General features: G+C 41.7%; 2 protein-coding genes across 3 annotated transcripts; one reads left to right on the top strand and one right to left on the bottom strand.

The window, feature by feature from the left end:
• Positions 1-202: 202 nt before the first annotated feature.
• On the bottom strand, positions 203-1,954 carry LOC306943087 (tRNA-specific adenosine deaminase 2-like; the record flags this gene model as incomplete). Its single annotated transcript, XM_079529290.1, has 3 exons — positions 1,439-1,954; positions 1,045-1,193; positions 203-282 (listed from the first exon to the last, which is right to left on the bottom strand). The coding sequence occupies exons 1-3, from the start codon at positions 1,939-1,941 to the stop codon at positions 203-205; spliced, it is 732 nt and encodes a 243-aa protein (XP_079385416.1). The 5' UTR covers positions 1,942-1,954.
• Positions 1,955-4,754: 2,800 nt separating this feature from the next.
• On the top strand, positions 4,755-20,483 carry stard3nl (STARD3 N-terminal like). Of its 2 annotated transcripts, none has more exons than XM_079530396.1 (9): positions 4,755-4,921; positions 12,233-12,681; positions 13,820-13,897; positions 14,599-14,676; positions 14,765-14,818; positions 15,667-15,784; positions 16,516-16,614; positions 17,828-17,883; positions 18,842-20,483. In XM_079530396.1, the coding sequence occupies exons 2-8, from the start codon at positions 12,481-12,483 to the stop codon at positions 17,878-17,880; spliced, it is 681 nt and encodes a 226-aa protein (XP_079386522.1). In that variant the 5' UTR covers positions 4,755-4,921; positions 12,233-12,480; the 3' UTR covers positions 17,881-17,883; positions 18,842-20,483. The 2 variants fall into 2 exon arrangements, with proteins under 2 accessions (XP_079386522.1, XP_079386521.1); XM_079530395.1 differs by having other exon boundaries at positions 12,230-12,681.
• Positions 20,484-20,893: the final 410 nt, after the last annotated feature.

The raw sequence follows: 20,893 nt of genomic DNA, 5'->3' as shown, positions 1-20,893 counted from the left end.
ATCCGTAGAGGATTATGGCGATTCATAGAGGATTACGTCGATTGGTAGAGGATTATGGTGATTTGCGAGGATTATGGCGATCTGTAGAGTACAGCACTGTCCTCTCACACACACTCCTGGCCTGCATGTTGCCACGATGACACCACTCCAGCACCTGGTCCAGGGCCACCATCCTCTGCATGGCGTTCTTGGTCTCGTTGACTTAATTCCTGCCCTTGCGCACAACTTCATTGTTGTACACCATGAGGCAGCCCACAGGCACCTCTCCGTTCTCCAGAGCGTCTTAAGCCATGTCAAACGCACTGGACATCCACTTCTGAATATGTCCTCTTTGGTTGGATAGAAAGTATCCCTCAAAGCGGTTTCCTTGAATTACATCCCCATAGCAAACCAATAATGACCTCTTCCCTCTCCCATTCACTCTGCAACCTCCTGGTTATCTCCTCCTTTATTTTACTGCAGTATGCTGAGATCCCCAAGGCTATATGCCCACATCCAACTCCTCCCTCCAGGTTTTTTTGTGAAAAATGTTCTACTGTATCTTCTTGTGCATTTTCTCTACTGTATGTTTGTTTTTATGCTGTCCATCACTTTGGTCAACCTTGGTTGTTTTAAATGAGGTCTAGAAATAAAATTGACTTGACTTGACTTGACTTGACATCAGCGGCCTCGTTGCCATCAGCGCAGCTGCGGAGTCCGAGCAGATAACCACCTGCTGCAGCCTCACTTCTTCCATCCAATTTACTACTTCTGACGTAAACACTGACACCCCGTTTGACAGGCGTCTGCTCTGTGCCAGGAATGTCATTGGCCGTTGTCATGATAGCGTTATCATGGTAATATGTTGCCGCGGCGACATGCATTTAGGCACCTGGGATCCAGGTGACACAAGTCACTGCAGCAATGGGAGGAAAAGGGGGAAGTTGCACTGGTTTGTCACTCAGAATGTAGATGCCCTTCATTATAAAGCAGGACAGAAAAGGCTGGCTGAACTTCATGGTTGTACACACAGGGTAATGTGTCTGGGATGCGGCGCTATCTCACCAAGGGAGGAACTCCAGAGGAGATTTGCAGCACTGAACCCTGGTTGGACAGCACAGGCAGGGGGCGTGGCTCCAGACGGTGATGTATTCTTGGAGGATGAGCATGTCCTCCACTTCAGAGTTCCTTCCTGTGAGGACTGTGGAGGAATACTGAAACCCCAAGTTACATGAGTGGAAGAATCAGACGCAGTGCTCGTTGCAGTGTCCTCAGTGCAGGTTTGTTCAGGATACAGATTCTTACAACTACTTCCTTGTTGGCCTTAGCTTTTCTTATGTCCAGGAGTCCATTTACTTCTCCCTACTCTAAACCCACTCTGTCACCATCCTCTCCATTGTCTGCGAGCCAGTCCCCCTAATAGGCCACAGTGTCCAAAGCTCAACCTCGTCATTCTCACCTGTTCCCTTTTGTTGTTCCCTCGACTAACACTATTTTTTCTTTCCTGGTTTTTGGTTTAGGGGCATTTGGATTCTCCTGTTTATAGAAGGTTTTCAGCATTTCCACTGCCTCTTCTGCCCTGTAGCCTGATTCACACTTGAATGAGGTGCCAGTGTGAGGTAGTTGTGCTGAGGAGATATGCAGCACAGAGCCACAGCCTCCAAACCTGTCATTCTCACAGCCATACACCACCACCGGAATGTTGAGGAGCCGCAGGGCTCCTGCACACATGATGCACGGCTCCACAGTGACGTACAGCACCGTCCTCTCACACACACTCCTGGCCTCCATGTTGCCACGATGACACCACTCCAGCACCTGGTCCAGGGCCACCATCTCTGCATGGCGAGTGGCATTCTTTGTCTCGTTGACTTCATTCCTGCCCTTGCCCACAACTTCATTGTTGTACACCATGAGGCAGCCCACAGGCACCTCTCCGTTCTCCAGAGCGTCTTTAGCCATATCGAACGCACTGGACATCCACTTCTGAATGTCCTCTTCGGTTGGATAAAAAGTATCCCTCGAAGTGGTTTCCTTGCACTCCATCCCCATAGCAAACCAAGAATGACTTTGTGAAAACATCCAGTTAAATGATATACTGTGTGTGGAAACAAAGAAACAATTCCTTATAATAAAACCTTCCTCTCTCTTCCCTCTCCCAGTCAATCTGCCACCTCCTGGTTATCTCCTCCTTTATTTTACTGCGGTATGCAGAGATCCCCGTGGCTATGCCCACATCCACCTCCTCCTTCCTCGGGGCCTTTTGATTGTCAGCGGCCTCGTTGCCTTAAGCTCAGCCGCCGAGTCCGAGCTGATAACCACCTGCTGCAACCTCACTTCTTCCACCCAATTTACTGCCCATATTAAGGCCACTACTTCTGACGTAAACACAGACACCCCTTTTTACAGCCGTCTGCTCTGTGCCAGGAATGTCATTAAGCATTGTCATGACATCTTTGTCATGATAACATGTTGCCTCGGCAACAAGCATTTAGGCACCTGGGATCCAGATTACCGGGATATTTGTACCGTCATTTCCTCTGCTGAAGCTTCAGTAAATGTTTGCACCGCATTTCCTCTCGTGTCTGTGACTTATTGAATGTATCCCTTTACCTACCTTTGCCATCATCTACATGCTGCAGAGGGCCTACGCACATCTGGAGAAGAAGGGGAGCATGGTGAGGATCATGTTCTTCGACTTCTCCAGTGCGTTCAACACCATCCGGCCCCCCCTGCTTGCGGAGAAGCTTGCTTCTATGCATGTGGGCTGCATCACTGAGGACAATGATGAAGAGTACAGAAGAGTGGTGGAGAACTTCATTGGCTGGGCTGAACGGAACCACCTACTGTTGAACATCAAGAAAACCAAAGAGCTGGTGTTCGACCTGGTGGTACTGCAGGTCTTGTGTGGTTATGTCCATTTGTGTCTGTTTTGTGTTCTTCTGTCTGTCCAGTAGTTTTAGCTTTCTATGTGTCACATTATGCATCTCATCTCATCTAAACTGGCATGGTGGCAGCGGTGATTGGACTTGCGTCTCATACGTGTGATGCGACTGCCATGGAGGCCCTCTGTGCTTTGTACAGCACGCAAAGGTTCAGCTACAGTTCCTGTAAGGCTGTTGAATTTGTGCCTGCCAGCAGCACCATTGATGCACATTTCCTCGAACAGCTGCAAACCTTTGTATCCCCGTGCCACACAACTTTTTGTTATGAGTGGTACAGGTATGTATACAGAGTCTGGAATTCCTGATTATCGCTCGGAGGGAGTTGGACTGTATGCCCGTACTGATCGACGACCCATGCAGCACGTTGAATTTATTCGTAGTGCTAAATCTCGTGCATGGCCGTGCATGGAAGTTCTAAAAGGCAAACGTGAGCACAATCTCGAGCAGGCCTTCATTGCGGCTGTCACAAATGCTAGGAATATATCCATTTGAAACGCGATATGGGCTCCGCCATGACAGTAGACAATAAACACAAACTCCACGCGTCACCAGTCACCACACACACACACACACACACACACACACACACACACACACACACACACTCGTCCTCCCCCTTCTCTCCCGCACTGTCTCACACAGGCAATCTGCATACAAGCAGTTCTTCTCATTCTCCCCCGAGACTACATGAAAAATAACGGAAGAATAACGGAATAACGCACCATGTAGTAACGGTAACAAAGTTACTGAATTAAAAAAAATAATGCGTTACAGCAACCGTTACTGCCGAAAGTAACGGTGTTACTGTAACATGTTATTTACGTTACGTTACGTCCCAACACTGGAAGTGAGCGGTGTTCTTATCATCATACATCACATTCCGTGCTCAGCCAATCAGCTGAGCGGACAGACACACACACACACACAAAGCTGTGCATATAAAGGAGCTAAAAAGAACATACAAATACAATAAGGTCACCAGGCCCTTCAGGCTTGTGATGGCCCCTTAATAATAATAAATACACTTGTGTGCTTGGTTTCCCTTTCTGTATAATTCTCCAAATTATAATATCCAGCCTAGATCCCGCCTAATTTTATCCAGTAATTTCCACCCACACATAGGCCTACATGCACGCACACAAACTGTTTTCGTATCTGCCCCAAACCGGATATGCAAACTGCCATTGATCCCAGTCCAGTCCGGACCGCTTAATTCCAATCATCGATAGGGTTGCGGCAAGACTCAAGAGCAAGACCCGCTCTGCAGCCTGCAGGAGCTGTTTAAAGGGGCATTCCACTCATTTTCAACATTTTACTATGTCACTAATATACCTTAAAGCTGTTGTGTGGAAATAATTAAAAAGTCCCCCCATTCTGTGTTTCCTAGAACTTTAAGTATGAAAAAAATCATTAACATGGTGATTTTTTTCAGATCTCCAGTTTTAGGAAACACAGAATGGGGGAACTTTTTAATTATTTCCACACAACAGCTCTAAGGTATATTAATGACATAGTAAAATGTTGAAAATGAGTGGAATGCCCCTTCAATGCAATTTATTTGTGCGTTTCATAAGTATTTTTAGTTGAATTTATGACAAAGATCCATAACATAAGCAAGCAGCAGTGCAGCACACTAGCAGTAGTAGTAGTTCTTTCTTTCAATCATTTTTTATATTATTATTATTATTATTATTATTAGCCTATTATTAGCCTATTATTATTTTCACAATCTGACACATCTGACATCCGGAAACTGTGCGTGCTTCGAAACGTAAAGAGAACTACACGTCCCATAATTCCCCGTGCCTGTTTTTGTAACCTACATCCTGTAGAGTGTCGACGCAAAAAAACAGATGACTTGTCTGCTGTGCTTGTCTGCTGTGTGTGCTTGTGTACGTTTGTGTGTGTGGTGCATTGAAAACCCATCAGATCTTCCGTGTGTTTATACAAGAGACATTAAAAAACGACGACCCGGATGGATTGTTGTTGTGTTTAAGGTAAGCAAACGTTCATTGTGTTTTGTTTTTATGCATTGTCTACTTTATAAAAACAGCAGCTGCTGGTATGAACATGTTTTGCGTTTCTTCTGGTAAACATTTCTGAAGACTGAAATGAAACTGATTTTGAATTATTCAACTCGTCACTTATTATTGTGTATAGAATCATTGCATTATTGCCAATTTAACTGGGAATGTACACAATGACGCTCGTCCTTCAGTCATGTGTCGGGGCTAAAATGCATCCAAATGGAACAGAGAGTGGGTCCATTTCGTTACAAACGTACTATAAAGTACTAACACTGGGAATTTCTACTGTGCCATGATCCATTAAACTGATCAATGTATTTTGTCAGCTTGTATATCTAGGCAGTGATCTCTTCCTTAATCGCTCAAGTGATTTGATAAGACTTTGTTGCATTGATATGACATCATCGTCGCACTGGTGTGATGGCAACATCACAGGGCAGATAATACTGTACCTACCTTGTGTCAGGATGCAGTATGTTTGTTTATTTGTCGTTTATAATAATCACTTAAAAATCATAACCATCACCGGCTTAAGGCTGCGATAGGTAGATGTTGAGGCTAGATGGTGGATAAGCCTGATGTTTTTGTCCTTGTTATTGTCACATAGTTAACATTTGTGGCTAAAATAAAAATAATATGTACAGTAAACGGTTCGGCAGGGTGGGGGAGGTCTGGTGTTTGTGATTGTGGACGTCATTGTTCTTTTTGTAGTAGTCATTTGACAGGTTACATGGCCTTACATGGAAGGTTAGTGATGGGTGCCAGTGCCACTGTTGAAATGTTCTGCAGCACCACTGGCAGTGTCCTGTCCAGCTACTGCATCCAGTAGTGTGATTATGACTTTGATGAGCACATAAAACAAGCCACACCCCCCCTCCCTAAAGGGGAACTGAAGTACTGAACAGTAACAGTTGACTTATTGCCAGTGTTGCCAGATTCTGCGAGAGGAACAAGCAGACGGGTATACGAAAACAAGCCCAAAAGAAGCAACTAGGCCACATGATCACACACACAGGGGGTCCCCAGCAAAATCTGGTGAAACACTTAAACCTATACATCACAAGATCACGTGTGCTGTGAGCTTGTAGATCGGCTATTTTCAAAAAATCTTGATAGAAATGTGAAATATTTGGAATTTAAATACACACATCTTGCATGGGTGTACCTGGCACAAAATCTTTTCAGATGGTGTCCGCGGACAAATACATATTGATTTGGGGGTCCATCCATGATATGTAAATGTTCCACTCGTTTACACAGCATTAGGAAGCAAGCAGCAACTTACACTTTAGAAACAAGCCTGACAACCGCAACCCACAGATACTTAGAAGCGACTTTACAGGAAAAACAAGCCCAAAGTCACTTAAAATAAGTGGACATGGCAACATTGCCTCAAGGAGACGAACAGCCCTGACTGCTTCTAGATGCTCTGTTAGCTTAACATTATAGTGGGTTTTGGAATACAGGAACCACATTTATGTGAGTTCCTGCATGCCATAAGATAAGACAAACACAGGTCATTAAGCCATGGTGTGGAAAGTGGGTCATCACAGAGGCAAGGAAACCGTGTGGACAGTATTATTTGTTACCTTCAGTGTTGTTCTAATCACAATTTTAAAGAAATACTTCACCCAAATAATGATTCACCCCATGAAGCCTTGATTATCATTATAGTCTGGGACTATTTATGATATCATTGGTGCATTTATAAAACTCTTTTATCCAAAGCGCATTACATACAGTACACCGATGGCAGAGATAACCATGCAAAGCACCAACACCAACCTGCACATCGGGATTCGGGAGCAATTGGCGGTTCAGAGTCTTGCTCAAGGACACTTTGACACTATCTCTGGGGGAGCCCAGGATCGAACTGGGAAGTGGAAACCTTGCATCCATCTGGCCGCTCTACCGGCCACTCTACCCCTGAGCCACTGCCACCCCATAACATTTTAGATGACAGTTAATTCATACACATTTGATCAATGGTCTACTTGTGTTCTTTGGCATTGAACACTAACTATATAGGGATATTGTTCAATTAGAAGAGTTATATCACCGTATAATGTCCAATCAGATGAGGGCAAAGCACCTTTCAATGATTTAAGCGCTAGAGTGCAATAACAATAGTCTGCTTGCCTATAGGCAACCACACTAAATGGCACTTTTGTTTGCCTTTTAGGCTTTATAAAACAAAGATTGCACAGGGCACATATCCGCAGTGATGCAAATAACCTGCATCCTGCAATTGAGAAAGGACACAATCATGTCACCCTCCAGGGGTCCTGCAGGTGCAATACTGTACTCAGTACTCTAACGTCGTTGAAGTAGGACTCATAAAATGTCCCTGGGACCCATCTAAAAGACCACCCCTGGGTCTTGGGAACTATTACATTGAAAACCTATTTACATGACACTGCATATGACAATAGCTTAAACTGTTAAAGCATATTATTACTGATACAGAAATTTCTGACCAGAACCAATAATAACCGAAATAAATAATGTTCAATCATGCAACAAATAGTTTTGACTAGCTGAAATGATTTCAACCAGGAGATTATGTAATACTTGTGTAAGGCCTAGTGAGAGACATACTGTGAACAGTATACTACTCACTGTATGACAATGCTATGCTACACATTATGGATAATGGAATAATATAATTCCAGGCCTAAGTAGTACATGTGACTGTGTGGTATGTAGCGTGGTGTAGGGAAGTACAATGAGAGTCTATTGGCACATTCAGCCTTCGGTCATTCAGGGGGGAGTTAAATTGGAGACACTGACTGGAAATAGCCCCGATTTTGATTTGTGAGATCCTGCATTTCAAAGACATCTACATCACCTTTATTAATAGTACTTATGTTATATTGGTGAACCGCTATCTTCTTGGAGGGGCTCAATGTCATTATTACATTTAAGGGACTTTGAGTACTCATAAAAGCATAAATTCTATGTATTATTATGTTTTTCTGCATATAGTTTGTGTATATAAGCGTTTCTCAAAGTGGGGCCCAGCGACCCTCAGGGTTCCTTGAGGGAGCTCCAACTGGAGCCTTAAAGGTCTCTAACTCTGAGAATGTACAAATAGAATCTATTTGTATTTGTACGCTCTCAGAGTTATGGGGGTCCTTAAAAAAAGTTTGAGAACCAACTCGTATAGATTTTATAAGCAAGCGTGTGATTTGATGAATATCTTGTTTTGTTTAGAAACAAACTTGTCTCATTTAGGCTAAAGTGTGTTAAACTGTGTGAACTCCAATTGCATCATTTATTGTCTGAATTAATTTACTAAAAACACAAGGTTAGAATATGGAGATAAGAGTGGTTTCTGCTATGAGAGCGGTGCTTTGAGGCTGTGGTTTGGTGTTTGAGCTACAAGAGGAAGCTGACGAGATGTGAAAGTAGTGTTCTTTCTGTTTTGACTTGTCCCCCAGCGCAACCTTTTGTTCAAACGAAATAAAATCCAAAATGAATAATGGAAAAATGACTTGTTTTTTCAATTTGTGTTTCTAAAACCAAGACAAAAAATGGATAATGGACTAATTTTACAATTTTCTAACTTTTGGTTCTGAATCAAAGGTTGAGAAAATGCAAAAGTTGATTTTGGAGCTCTCGATTTCAACTTGTGATTTTGTCTATTTGTCATTTTCTCGTTCTAAACGCAACTGGAAGTAATTTGCTGTATTGTTCCAATTCAGAATAGAAAAATGAAAATAAGGAAAACTACTCACTTTCCAATTTATGTTCTTGTTCTCTGTTTTGAAAAGAAAATGTAACAATTGGATTACAACCAGAGGAATTTGTTTTCTTTTTTGACCGCAGCTTTTGATTGGCTGAAACAGGTAGGGAGCGTTCGGCTGCGTCAGCTTGGACCGCACTCGAGACCGAGAGGCGGAGTTAATAATAATAATAATAATAGCTTGGTTATAACTTATAAGTGGGGGTACTACTTAACATAACTGTGGATATAAGTTAACCTATTATAAAGTTAAAGTATAAAGTTTGAACGAAAGGTACACGGATTGGACAAGTCCCATATAACCCTTTGTACGACAAAGCGGAAATAGACGATCCTACAAGCTCACACTTGAGCTTGTAGATCGCCACCATACTGTAGGTATACTATAAAACTAGGTACAGTAATAGCATATAGGATTTGCCGCTTGAGCAGTTACAATGACTAATCGATTTAGTTGACCACAAAGAAATCTACTATTCAACATTTTCTGTGTCACTATGTTGATATAATAATACAAAAGATGATTAGATTAACCTACATGAGCAAGATTAAGTAACAAAGAAAAGAAGGAGTCCCACCGCATATCAAACAATCTTGCACCGGACCTGACCGTTAATTAAGTCTGTTCTAAAATCGAAATGTCAATTTCTATATATGTTTGGTTAATGTCCTAGCTTCAGCCAGCATCATTAGGACAACCCAATAAGTCTCAAAGCACTGAACCGAAGTGAGCTCAGCCAAGTGTTGACTATATCTAAATCACAAGACTAGGGTCAACTCTGGAGCTCACATGGTCTGGTTTCAATAAAGACTGGATCTACAGTACAAAGGCAGTAAAGGCACACATGCACTTTCACACCAAGGTCTATTCGAATATTACTCAACTGAAGACATAAAACTAGACTGGCACACACCTGCCAGCACTTGAAGCTCAAAACGAATGAATGTTTGCAGACTGCTGAGGGTGATAACATTAGTTATAGAGCAGTTTTAGCTGTTTTGCATGGATATGAATAATACTCATTGAACACAACTCCCAGCACTGGTCCAGTTCATCCTAACACCACTGTTTCTCAACATTGGTTCTGGGGACCACCAGGGGTCTAACTGGACCCTTTTGAGGTGTACAAATGGAACCAAATGTACCCATACAGGTTTAAGACCTTTTTATACCAAATTTGCTAAGTTGTCAAATATTAGATAAGAAAGAGATGTGCGAGGCGTTGTGAGCTGGAAGTGCAGCTATTTTTAGAACATTTATCTGTGGAACCAAGTCAAGCTAAATGTAATGTCTACAATATATATACAAAGAAATGACTGAGACTGACCATACCAACAATCAAAATAAATAATGTACTAACCATGCCAAATTAGGCTACATTGAATAATTTTATACTCTACATTTGAATAAAGAAAATGGAAATAGACTATGTACAAGCGCTCTCGTTCATGTTGTGAGCTTGTAGATCTGCTATTTCCACTTGTTTTAACATTTTCGACATGGAAATGATTCTAAGGATTATGTTGTTTATACAAAATAATTCTGATTATCTCATTGTTGTGAATAGAGAATTATGTAATTATTGTGACAGACCTACTGTAACTGTCCTGGAGCATTTCCCCATAGAGTTTAGGTGACGGACCTACTGTAACTGTCCTGGAGCATTTCCCCATAGAGTTTAGGTGACAGACCTACTGTAACTGTCCTGGAGCATTTCCCCATAGAGTTTAGGTGACAGACCTACTGTAACTGTCCTGGAGCATTTCCCCATAGAGTTTAGGTGACAGACCTACTGTAACTGTCCTGGAGCATTTCCCCATAGAGTTTAGGTGACAGACCTACTGTAACTGTCCTGGAGCATTTCCCCATAGAGTTTAGGTGACAGACCTACTGTAACTGTCCTGGAGCATTTCCCCATAGAGTTTAGGTGACGGACCTACTGTAACTGTCCTGGAGCATTTCCCCATAGAGTTTAGGTGACAGACCTACTGTAACTGTCCTGGAGCATTTCCCCATAGAGTTTAGGTGACAGACCTACTGTAACTGTCCTGGAGCATTTCCCCATAGAGTTTAGGTGACAGAGACCTACTGTAACTGTCCTGGAGCATTTCCCCATAGAGTTTAGGTGACAGACCTACTGTAACTGTCCTGGAGCATTTCCCCATAGAGTTTAGGTGACAGACCTACTGTAACTGTCCTGGAGCATTTCCCCATAGAGTTTAGGTGACAGACCTACTGTAACTGTCCTGGAGCATTTCCCCATAGAGTTTAGGTGACGGACCTACTGTAACTGTCCTGGAGCATTTCCCCATAGAGTTTAGGTGACAGAGACCTACTGTAACTGTCCTGGAGCATTTCCCCATAGAGTTTAGGAGCCTGTGCTGAGTTAATGTTTAGTCTTACTGTTGCAACTTGCAATGTGCCAGTTTCCTGCTGCTGGAATGTTTGATAGTGCCATATAAAACATATTTAACAGATGACCACGCACAGGAAGTTTGATCCTGAAATTCAGTTGCTAGTCTAGCTACTGACCCAGTCGTCTCTGGAACTGCAGCTGGTACTGTATTACAATGTGATGGGCTGAAATGTGGTTACATTTGCATCACTGTACGTGTGGCAGTAGATTTCTTTGAAACGTTTGACTTGTAGGTGGAAAATGCATGTGTATGTCCGGGAACCTTTAAAAAAATGTTATGCCATCTAGATTCAGGTCTGGTTTATGTCAGCATATTGTTTATAATTTATAATGATACGTTTGAAATATTGTTTACAGCATAAGAATGCAGGAGAAACTCTTTGTATTGTAATATCAATCAATTTATAATCAAAACACTTCAAGATACTTTAATGAATCAAAGAGTTATCGATAGAATAGAATATAAAGTGAAATTCACTCAAACCTTTTCATGTCAAGGACCCTTGACCCTTGACCCTTGTATTTGACCGCAGACCCCCATTTAACAATATGGCTAGGGATGGGCCGATAATCGTCATTAATGTTTATCGTGATGAAAAATAGTCACACCTGTGTGAATTGAGGGGCGCTAATATATTAAAGTCTAACTCATTGTGCTATGATTAGGTGATGTAATGGTGAAAAACACAGACAAAACAAACATTAAACTCTCTTTATTGTTAATGGCATTTAATGTTTGTGTTAAAAAAACATGCAGTAATCCTGGTCTCTAAACTGCCTCCCCCTGGCCAGCCGGGGCGCCTGATGGAGGGGAAAGGAACTGGTTGGAATAACGTGTTCCTTCCACGCACTACATTGTGACATGTCATTTTCATATCGTCCTATCCCATCCCTAAATATGGCGCATACAAGATTTGTGTTGTTAATATGTTGAGCTTGCATATCTGCTATTTTCAAATAGCTGATATTTAGCTGATGCCCCTAGGGGTCCCCGGACCCCACTTTGGGAACTGCTGGCATGAAAGGACAGAGTCGTTACCCACTATATCTCTACTAAACGATAAAGAAAAATACTGATTAAAAATAATTTCTCCTTTATCTGTTTTCCTCTTCCAGCAGCAGTGATGTCAACCTCTTCCAGGGGGCGTGGTCATATCCACTAAGTGGGTGTGTCTTCTCCTGAGGGTAACTAACAGTACAGTAGGTGGGGTTCCAATGCTGGGACAGTAACCGATGACACCACCCCCCTGACATTGCAGGACAAAGCTCCACCCCCAGAACCCCTCCTGAATATTCAGCAGTAGGCGGAGCCAACCGGCCCTGTGTGTGTGTGTGTGTGTGTGTAGAGGTAGTGGGCGTGGCCAGCGATGGACAGCCGGTGCAGTAGCAGCGCTAGTTCGCGGCTCACAGGCAGGGAGGCGGGCTCTGTGAACACCACGCCCGTGTCGGCCCGACTGGAGTCCTACGAGGGACAGAAGAAATGCATCTCTGACGTCCGACGCACCTTCTGTCTGTTCGTGACCTTTGACCTGCTCTTCATCACCCTGCTTTGGATCATAGAGCTCAATGTAAGAAAAATATACAATGGTCATAATCATTAAAACAATAAGGGTAGTTTAATTGAAATGTTTTAATTTGAAAGAATGTCTGTGTAGAGCTTGCATGTTATCCACGTGTCCCCTAGGGTAGGTACCCTCACAAAAAGAAACATGCTGTAATCATGGTCTCTAAACTGCCTCCCCTTGACCAGCCGGGGCACCTGATGGATGGGATAAAATCGTGGGATAAAACATTTATGATTAATTTGAAAGAATGAAATTCCCTGACAGCGTGCCGCAGGTTCGTCTCCCCATCCTGATGACCTTTGCTGCGTGTCACTCCCCATCACTGTCTTCCCAATTCCCATATCTTGTCAGACTACTCACTACTGTATCTATCAATAAAGGCAGAATAGGCCCAAAAATATCTTTAAAAAAGGGGTAGTTGACCCAAAAATTCTTCTTTTCTATCAATTACACACCCAATGAAGCCTTGAGTTCATGGAGATTTTCTTGTTTTTTCTCATTCCTGAGCCAATAATTTGATGACCGGGTCATCGGTCAATAGGAGACTCAGTAGGAGACTCTGCGACTCCGCTGGCCACCAAGAAAACTCCCATGAATTCAAGGTTTCATGGGATGTGTAGTTGATAGGAAATAAGTAATTTTTTGGGTGAACTACTCCTTTAAGGGGGTTATATTTTATTTGGCATTAGTGAATTACAATAAACTGCTAAGAGTGATAACATTTGTTATAGAGGCTGTTTTGTATCGATATGAATAATACATGATGTATGTGCCTTTATGGGCATAACATATTTTGACAAGTTCTGTCCCTGTTCCCCAATTTGAGTTTTAGAAGGTCCTTACATCGGGGAGTGGCGTATTCGTGCTATTTCACCTGAAATATATTTTTCTGAACTGTTTGTGTCATGAGCACATACACACAGAAGGTGAATGTTACGATAAAGTGACATTCACATAAAGTTTATTCACAACAGGGTTGATTTCTCACTGTAAGTAAAGGCATCAACCTGTATGATTGATAAAATACTTTTCTGATGGTTTATTGAATATGAATCGACATTGAAATGAAAAGGTTTGAGAACCACTGTTCTAAAACCCTGAGTTGAGGATGTGTATGATTGAAGGTGTTGTCTTCACGCAGGTGAATGGAGGCATTGAGATCCAGCTCAACAAGGAGGTGCTAGAATATGACTACCGTGCTTCCTTCTTTGATATATTTGTGAGTTACTCCTCTTATTTATATATGTCACATATATGACACGTACTGTAGATGTTACTGTCACATGTGTTTCATATTTATTATGCCCTACGATTCATTATAGTACTGTCTGTATATCATATTAACGCTGTCAGGCACAAACCAACTATCTCTGTTTTTTCAACTTTTTATTTTCTTTAACAAATCAATGCTATTAAACACCTGTTTGCGTCTGTGTGTGTGTTTTACAAATGTTGAACAAATTAAGTATAAAAAAGCGCTTTAGACTAAAACTCTGTTGATTCTAATCAATGATGAACAAAACTACTATATCCACATTAATGTTCAAAAACCTAACTCCACTTGAGCTGTATTAGTAAAGTGGTAAAGTGATGATAATATCAATGTCACCACCAACTTTGATAAGGCAGTGTTGTGTTTCCATTTTCTTAAGAAGTCAATATTTTGGAGATAGTTGGTTTCTGGCTGACAGCAGAGACACAATGGGCAGTATTATGCGTGTCTTAAGTACCAGATCTTATTACTTAACTTAAGACCTAGAGGCGTGATCAATGCCATTTGGCTATTCTGAGTGGCCAAAGAGCATTGACCACGCCTCCAGGTCTTAAGTTAAGTAATAAGACCTGGTACTTAAGACACGCATAATACTGCCCAATGTGTGTCCGATATGCTGACGACATTCTCTCCATTCTCCTCCTCAGCTCCTGGCAGTGTTCAGGTTTGCGTCTCTCATCCTGGCTTATGGAGTGTGTAAACTACGCCACTGGTGGCCCATAGCAGTAAGGTTTACTGTTACATTCAAGCATTTAAAAAAATCATTTGTGGGTGTTTATTTGTGTGTTGACATTGTGTGTGTTGTCTTAACAGATCACTACTGCATCGAGCAGTGGCTTCCTGATTGTAAAGGTCATTGTGTCAAAGGTGGGTGTCATTGTATTTGTACAAAGGTTGAATTCAAACACTTGTTTTTAAGCAATGTTAATCATATTTAATTTGAAGATTTATGTAGCCCTTCAGATGCAATGTAAATCAATTTCTGAAGAAAAAAATAGGACCCATTCCTCTTTAAAAGAAAAAATGTGGTATCTTTGATGACAGCCTAATAATCACATCAAGTTACACTTTGTACACACAAATCTCTTGATCAGCGCTAATCATGGGTCTATCCGGACCCATGGGTATTACACTGAATAGAAAAAGACCCTGGACCTGTAATAGAATGGGGCCAACCCAGACCCAATAGATCAGTGGTTCTCTGGGTCCAGAGAAGATGACAAATGTTCTCTTAAGGGTGTCCGTGGCACAGGATCCGCTCGTAATTCCAACGGCGCATTAGTCCGACTAGTAGCGGCTACGTGGCTTCGCGTGTGGTTAGGGACAGTGTGAGTGAGTGTTAATGAGGTGAGTCGGACCAACGCGCCGGCGGCATAATGACGCTGACCCCCATGGCACAACATTGTTTGATATGGGGGTCCGCGGCCAAATACATATACATTTCGTGGTCCTTGACATTCAAACGTTTGAGAACCACGTTTAGAACCTGCCACCAAACCCCTACAAGCTCATGTGTCATGTCTTATCGTCGTGTTGCAAGATTTTACAAGCTCAAAACACATTGCATAGTTCAGCTATTTTTGCTACATTTGTGTGACGCTGTTATGAAGTATGGCATTAATTTATGCTGAAAACAAACAACACATTTTTAAATATGGAGATGTATGAGGTTTCTGCCCGACAGCGCCAATATCAATCTTGTCCTTCTGTCCCAGCTCCTTTCCCAGGGTGCATTTGGGTACCTGCTCCCCATCATCTCCTTCGTCCTGGCCTGGCTAGAAACATGGCTGCTGGACTTCAAGGTGCTGCCTCAGGAGGCCGAGGATGAGAACAGTGAGTCATGCGTTTCATAATGCAGTTATACTGTAGGTCAGTGGTTACCCAACCTGACCCAAAAAGTGAAATTAGACGTTTGCTCGGGACCCACGATTTTGCAACCCATTTTTTCACCCAGTGTCAATTATCTAATGTAATCCTGGGCGCTACACTTCCTCTGCCAACCTTGGGGGGCAGCGAACTGACCTCATGCTTCCTTCTATGCATGATGAGTCGAAGCTGCTTCTTTTCACCTGACAGGGGGGAGTTTCCCCGGCTGGACGTAGCGCATGGAAGGAAAACGTTATTCCGACCAGTTCCTCTCCCCTCCATCAGGCGCCCTTGGCTGGCCAGGGGGACCCAAACCCAAACATTTGTTTTCTAATTTATGGAATTTATTTGATTATCTCCCTGAAATTACGGAAAGAAATCATTGAATTTGTTTTGAATTATTGAATAAGGTAACTTTTTTTGTAAATGTTTTGAAATAACAATTGAAAAGGGACCGTCTCTTATAAAATTAATAAAGTACTGAATCAACCAACTTAAAAACTATGGCGGTGCTCCCAAAAGCCGGTGTAGACGATAAAAGGACCCAAATGTGTGTGCATTATCCCTTTAATGATGATGTAATTAGTGATATAATGAATGAGGATGAATTGTCTCAATTGTCTTGCAGGGTATCTGTCCATGTTAATGAGGATGTAATCAATAATGATGTAATGAAGGAGGATGTCATTGTCTTACAGGATATTTGTCCATCCTGGACGCCACAGAGAGAGCTCCTCTGATGCTACCAGGTCCAATGTCAGACGGACAGTTCTACTCCCCTCCAGAGTCTGCAGCAGGTCACTGCAATAAAACCCTATGGCACAATTAAGTGTCCTTTTCTTTGATTTTAACACAATTTGTGCCACCCTCGAGATATCTCGAGGATACCTATTAAACCCTCCTTTACCATTCACGACCTCACGAGATTTGTTAAAAGAGCATTCATTATTTTAGCTTCCGTCGCTAGCCACCGCTTGCTTCCATGGTAGAAGCAGCCAAAATCCCCAAACTCTGTTCACGCGCACCTGCGGTCTTTAGTGGCTTTAGGGCTCAGAATGAGGTAACTGACGATGTTAGGAGCTTAATAAAACATTAATTCAACCTCCCGGTTAGCATATCAATGTTTCTAGTGACAGATTACGGCCTGGCTTGAAAATTGCCGATTATCACTTCCGGTTCAAACGGCCGGATCACGGCTCTTCTTCTCTGCCTTTTCGTGCATTCTGTTGGCAATGGCCCAAGATCGCCGTATATGGTAATGGGAGGAAATGTATTAAAATAATGTCAGATAGTCTACTCTCCGTTATTGTTCGACATGTGAAAGTTTGACGGACAGACAGATGGAATGAGCTAGCTAAGGACGTAGGTCTAATCCAGTTGGCTGATGACAGGTAGAAAAGGGAGAATTCCCCCCATATTGTCGCTGGCGGGGCAGACACCTCATATCTCTATATTCTAACGTTTTTTCTTTGTTTGTTTTTCATAAATTAATGTCCTACTCCTACTTGATCACACTAGTGTTGCACAAAAGTAGCAGATCCACAAACTCGTCGCTTCACTATGTGTTTTGAGCTTGTAGATCTGCTACTTGATGCTTTGTGTATGTATGTATATATATATACACACACACACACACACACACACACACATGTGTATGTATATATATATATATATATATATATATATATATATATATATATATAGGGACATAGCTGGTTACTGCCTGACCGCAGAGATATAATTACAAGTGCCATACTAAAGTACTTACTTAGTGTTAGAGCAAATCTAGAGGTTTAAGATTGGATCGCTCACACAACAGGATAATCTTGGCAGATAATTACTAGGCATAAAGCTTGAAATGGAGATTTGGTTTAAACACCCCTCCTGATAGTTGGGAGGGTTAAACCCCAAATCTCCATGATTACCCTATAGTGTCTGTGAGCTGGGTTTAACAGGTTGCTAGTTAGACTGGCTGGATGTGTGAGCTCATGACTCATGTTTCATTTTCAGATTCTGATGAGGAGCTTGATGACAAATACGATCCTGAAAAGGGGCTAATTTAACAGGTATGTTCTCTGGATATATATATATATATATATATATATATGCAATATATATGCAATGCTTTGTGAGTTTGTAGATTAGCTATTTTGGTTTAAGTTTTCAGCCCCAGAAAAGGGATGCTACTAGGGTTGGTAAGCTTAGTATTCTCATAGTAATCATTGCTAGTATACAGTAATTGTTCAGTAACAATCTCACCCTGTCTCAGTTCCAGTTCTGATTAATACAGTTCATTTGAGCGGTTTATGTCAATCGATAATAATGTGTGAATAAGAGCCAAAACAAATAAATTATGCCCATAATTGGTGTTAGGCGGTTTCATCCAGAACACATTTATCAGCTTCAAATGTGTTCTAGATATTTTTTTTCTGCTCCTTTTTGGTTTGCAACCACAGATCACATTTACTATGGAATCTAACATTTACCATCAGTGTGTTGGTTGGTCACTCCAGGCAAGCCCCCAGGTCATCGTGACATCACGTGACCCTGTACACTCAAGAGAATGTCCCCGCTACCACCCTCGGATCTCCATATACTGTATGGAGCTGACCTGTTCTGACATTCCATATGTTGATCTGACCTCATTAAACCCTGTACACTGAAGACATGCTCCTTATATGGCCAGTACAGAATTCATTCCAAGTTGATCTGACCCCCCATGCCAAAGTGCCAGCGCTCGCCCAGCAGTCTACCGTCAACAAAGCTGATCGACCTCGCCCTTTAGGTCGCTTCTCGCCCTCAGGCGTCTTACTGGTCGTATGTCCTTTCTCTGTCCTGATTTGATTAAACTGTTATCCAGACCTGACACAAAATATTTTCTATTTACTAAGAGCTGGAGAGATCCCTGTTACTGAGCAAACACTCGCAATGATTACTGTTAGAATATAGAGCTATTTAACACTTATTCAACGACAAAATATCACTTACAGTTACAGCACTTTTAATGTTTTGTATTTCCTTAAGAGGACCAGCAGATCCAGATGCTGTGGATTGAACTTTGTCCTGAAGATGACTTAGAGTGACAGCAGTCAAAGTCAACTCCTGTGCCACAGCCAGTGCGATTACTGGTGGAAGGTTTATCCCATGCCTTCTATGGACGCCCTCTCTGTTCACATCCATGCACACCTGGGTTTACAGCCTGTTGATGGTCATTCACATTGGCCTCAGAACCATGGACCACATTGTCGGCTGATATTCATCGCGAGAAAGCGATTTCAACAAAATGACTTATTTTATTATGATTTTCAAGTTTACTATTATTACACCAGTTTTTTTAATATATATTCAATATTTCGTTTTTTTGGTTTGTTTTTTTCTTTTATTAATGATGTGTTTTCAAAGATACCGAATTGCACCGTTACCAGATGAGCAATTAGGATCAATTATCAGTATTTGGCCCCAGAAATCATGCAATTGTGCTGTTATACTGTACATGGACGAGCAGTGGCGTGCACAGACATTTAGAGGGGCAGGTGCTCAAGTGAAAAAAGGGCACCTTGTGCAGCGCGTGAAACCCGCCGGTTGTCTTAATAGTTTGATATTTATAGATTTTGGGGCCTAAATAATATATTAGAAGCTTTTTATCAAGAATTGATCAATGTCACCATGGTCCACATACTGTACAAAAAAATAAAAATAATAATAATTAATAATTATATATATTTTTTTCTTTTCAAAAGGGCACATTGCCAAAAGGGCAGGGGTGCTCTAGCACCCCCTAGTGTCTATCTGTGCACGCCACTGTGGACGAGCCAAATTCATATCCTTCCATGCATGTCTTTAGGTATTAATATGTGCATTTTTTTATAAATATTTCTCTGTTGTTTATTCAAATACTACTAGTGTGTTAAAAGACATCGATGTTTACTTTTCACACAGCGATAAAAAAAGAAAAGAAAAAAAGCTGTATTACTTTTGGGGGAAAATGTTGACACATCTCTTATTGGAGTCCCTGGCACAAATGTATCAGCCAAATACACATCAATTTGGGAACACTGCAGTAGACCAGAATTTAACATGGACTCGTGTAGTGTCTACTGCTTTCAGTTTTGGTGGACCTGTGAACTCTGACAAGGGAGACTGTTTCCTGAGTCAACAAAGAAGTGTGAGAGCTATAGGTTTCAAATGGCCACTCGAATCTATCATTGTATCAAGATGAACTGTTGGCTTCCACACAGGTCTGGTAAAAAAAGAAAACAAGTTGACATCGGTCAAGCCTTAAAAAGTATTGAAAAAAAGTACAAATTAGAAATGTTAAAATGAACCTCAGTACTGCAAGTCGCTTGGTCAGGTTGCATAGTATTGTACATTATTAGCCTTCTGACAAAAGTGTAAAAAGAAATGAGCAACTGAGCTTTGAAATAGTGTACTTTTATAAAGGAACATGTTTCATAACCCTGTACACTGTATTAATAACCGCTTTAAAATGCTGCTTGAGAAGAGAGGGGCACATCTTCTGAGTTAAATGAACACTGAGAATTTTACTGTGATGGAAAAAAAACAAATCAATTCTGTATAAAGGACCCAAACGCATGCCTTGAAAACCCAATGATTTTGTGTTTTTATGGTAATCTTGTCTTTGAAGCGGAAAATATTAAAACTGAAATATGAATCTCTGCATTCAACAGTTCTTTGCTCACTGGATTTGGAGCAGTTATACTGCCTCCTTGAGGCGAACAGCAGACACTGCATTTCTGGACATGGTTGACCCAAATACATATCCTTCCATGCTCGTCTTTAGTTATTAAAAGGGATAGTTTACCAAAAAATGTACTTATTGCGAGAAAGGTCGCAGATAACTGAAACCTTGCGTTGTGTCAAACCATGTGACTCCCATTGGAAATGCATTGTGAGCTTGTGTTAAGGATAACGTAACGTCGAACTACCGTTACGTCATTCTCCCTTTATAAGGCTACACCCAGCCAAGATCTCTTTGTCGGAAAATAAACTAACAAACGTAGCTCAACTTGGTTCAAACCCTTAACTAGTCAATACAGACCAGACTTTGTCCAGACT

Source organism: Electrona antarctica, assembly GCF_951216825.1.
Source record: "Electrona antarctica genome assembly, chromosome: 19".
NCBI classification, from domain to species: domain Eukaryota; kingdom Metazoa; phylum Chordata; class Actinopteri; order Myctophiformes; family Myctophidae; genus Electrona; species Electrona antarctica.
The sequence above is the reverse complement of the archived record's forward strand: the minus strand, read 5'-3'. Positions and strand labels throughout refer to the sequence as shown.

Bases quoted from the DNA above. Each gene is read 5' to 3' on its own strand.
- stard3nl (XM_079530396.1), top strand. From the start codon at position 12,481: ATGGACAGCCGGTGCAGTAGCAGCGCTAGTTCGCGGCTCACAGGCAGG. The intron at 14,677-14,764 runs GTAAGGTTTACT...TTGTCTTAACAG, and splicing joins GCCACTGGTGGCCCATAGCA to ATCACTACTGCATCGAGCAG. The intron at 16,615-17,827 runs GTCACTGCAATA...TTTCATTTTCAG, and splicing joins CCCTCCAGAGTCTGCAGCAG to ATTCTGATGAGGAGCTTGAT.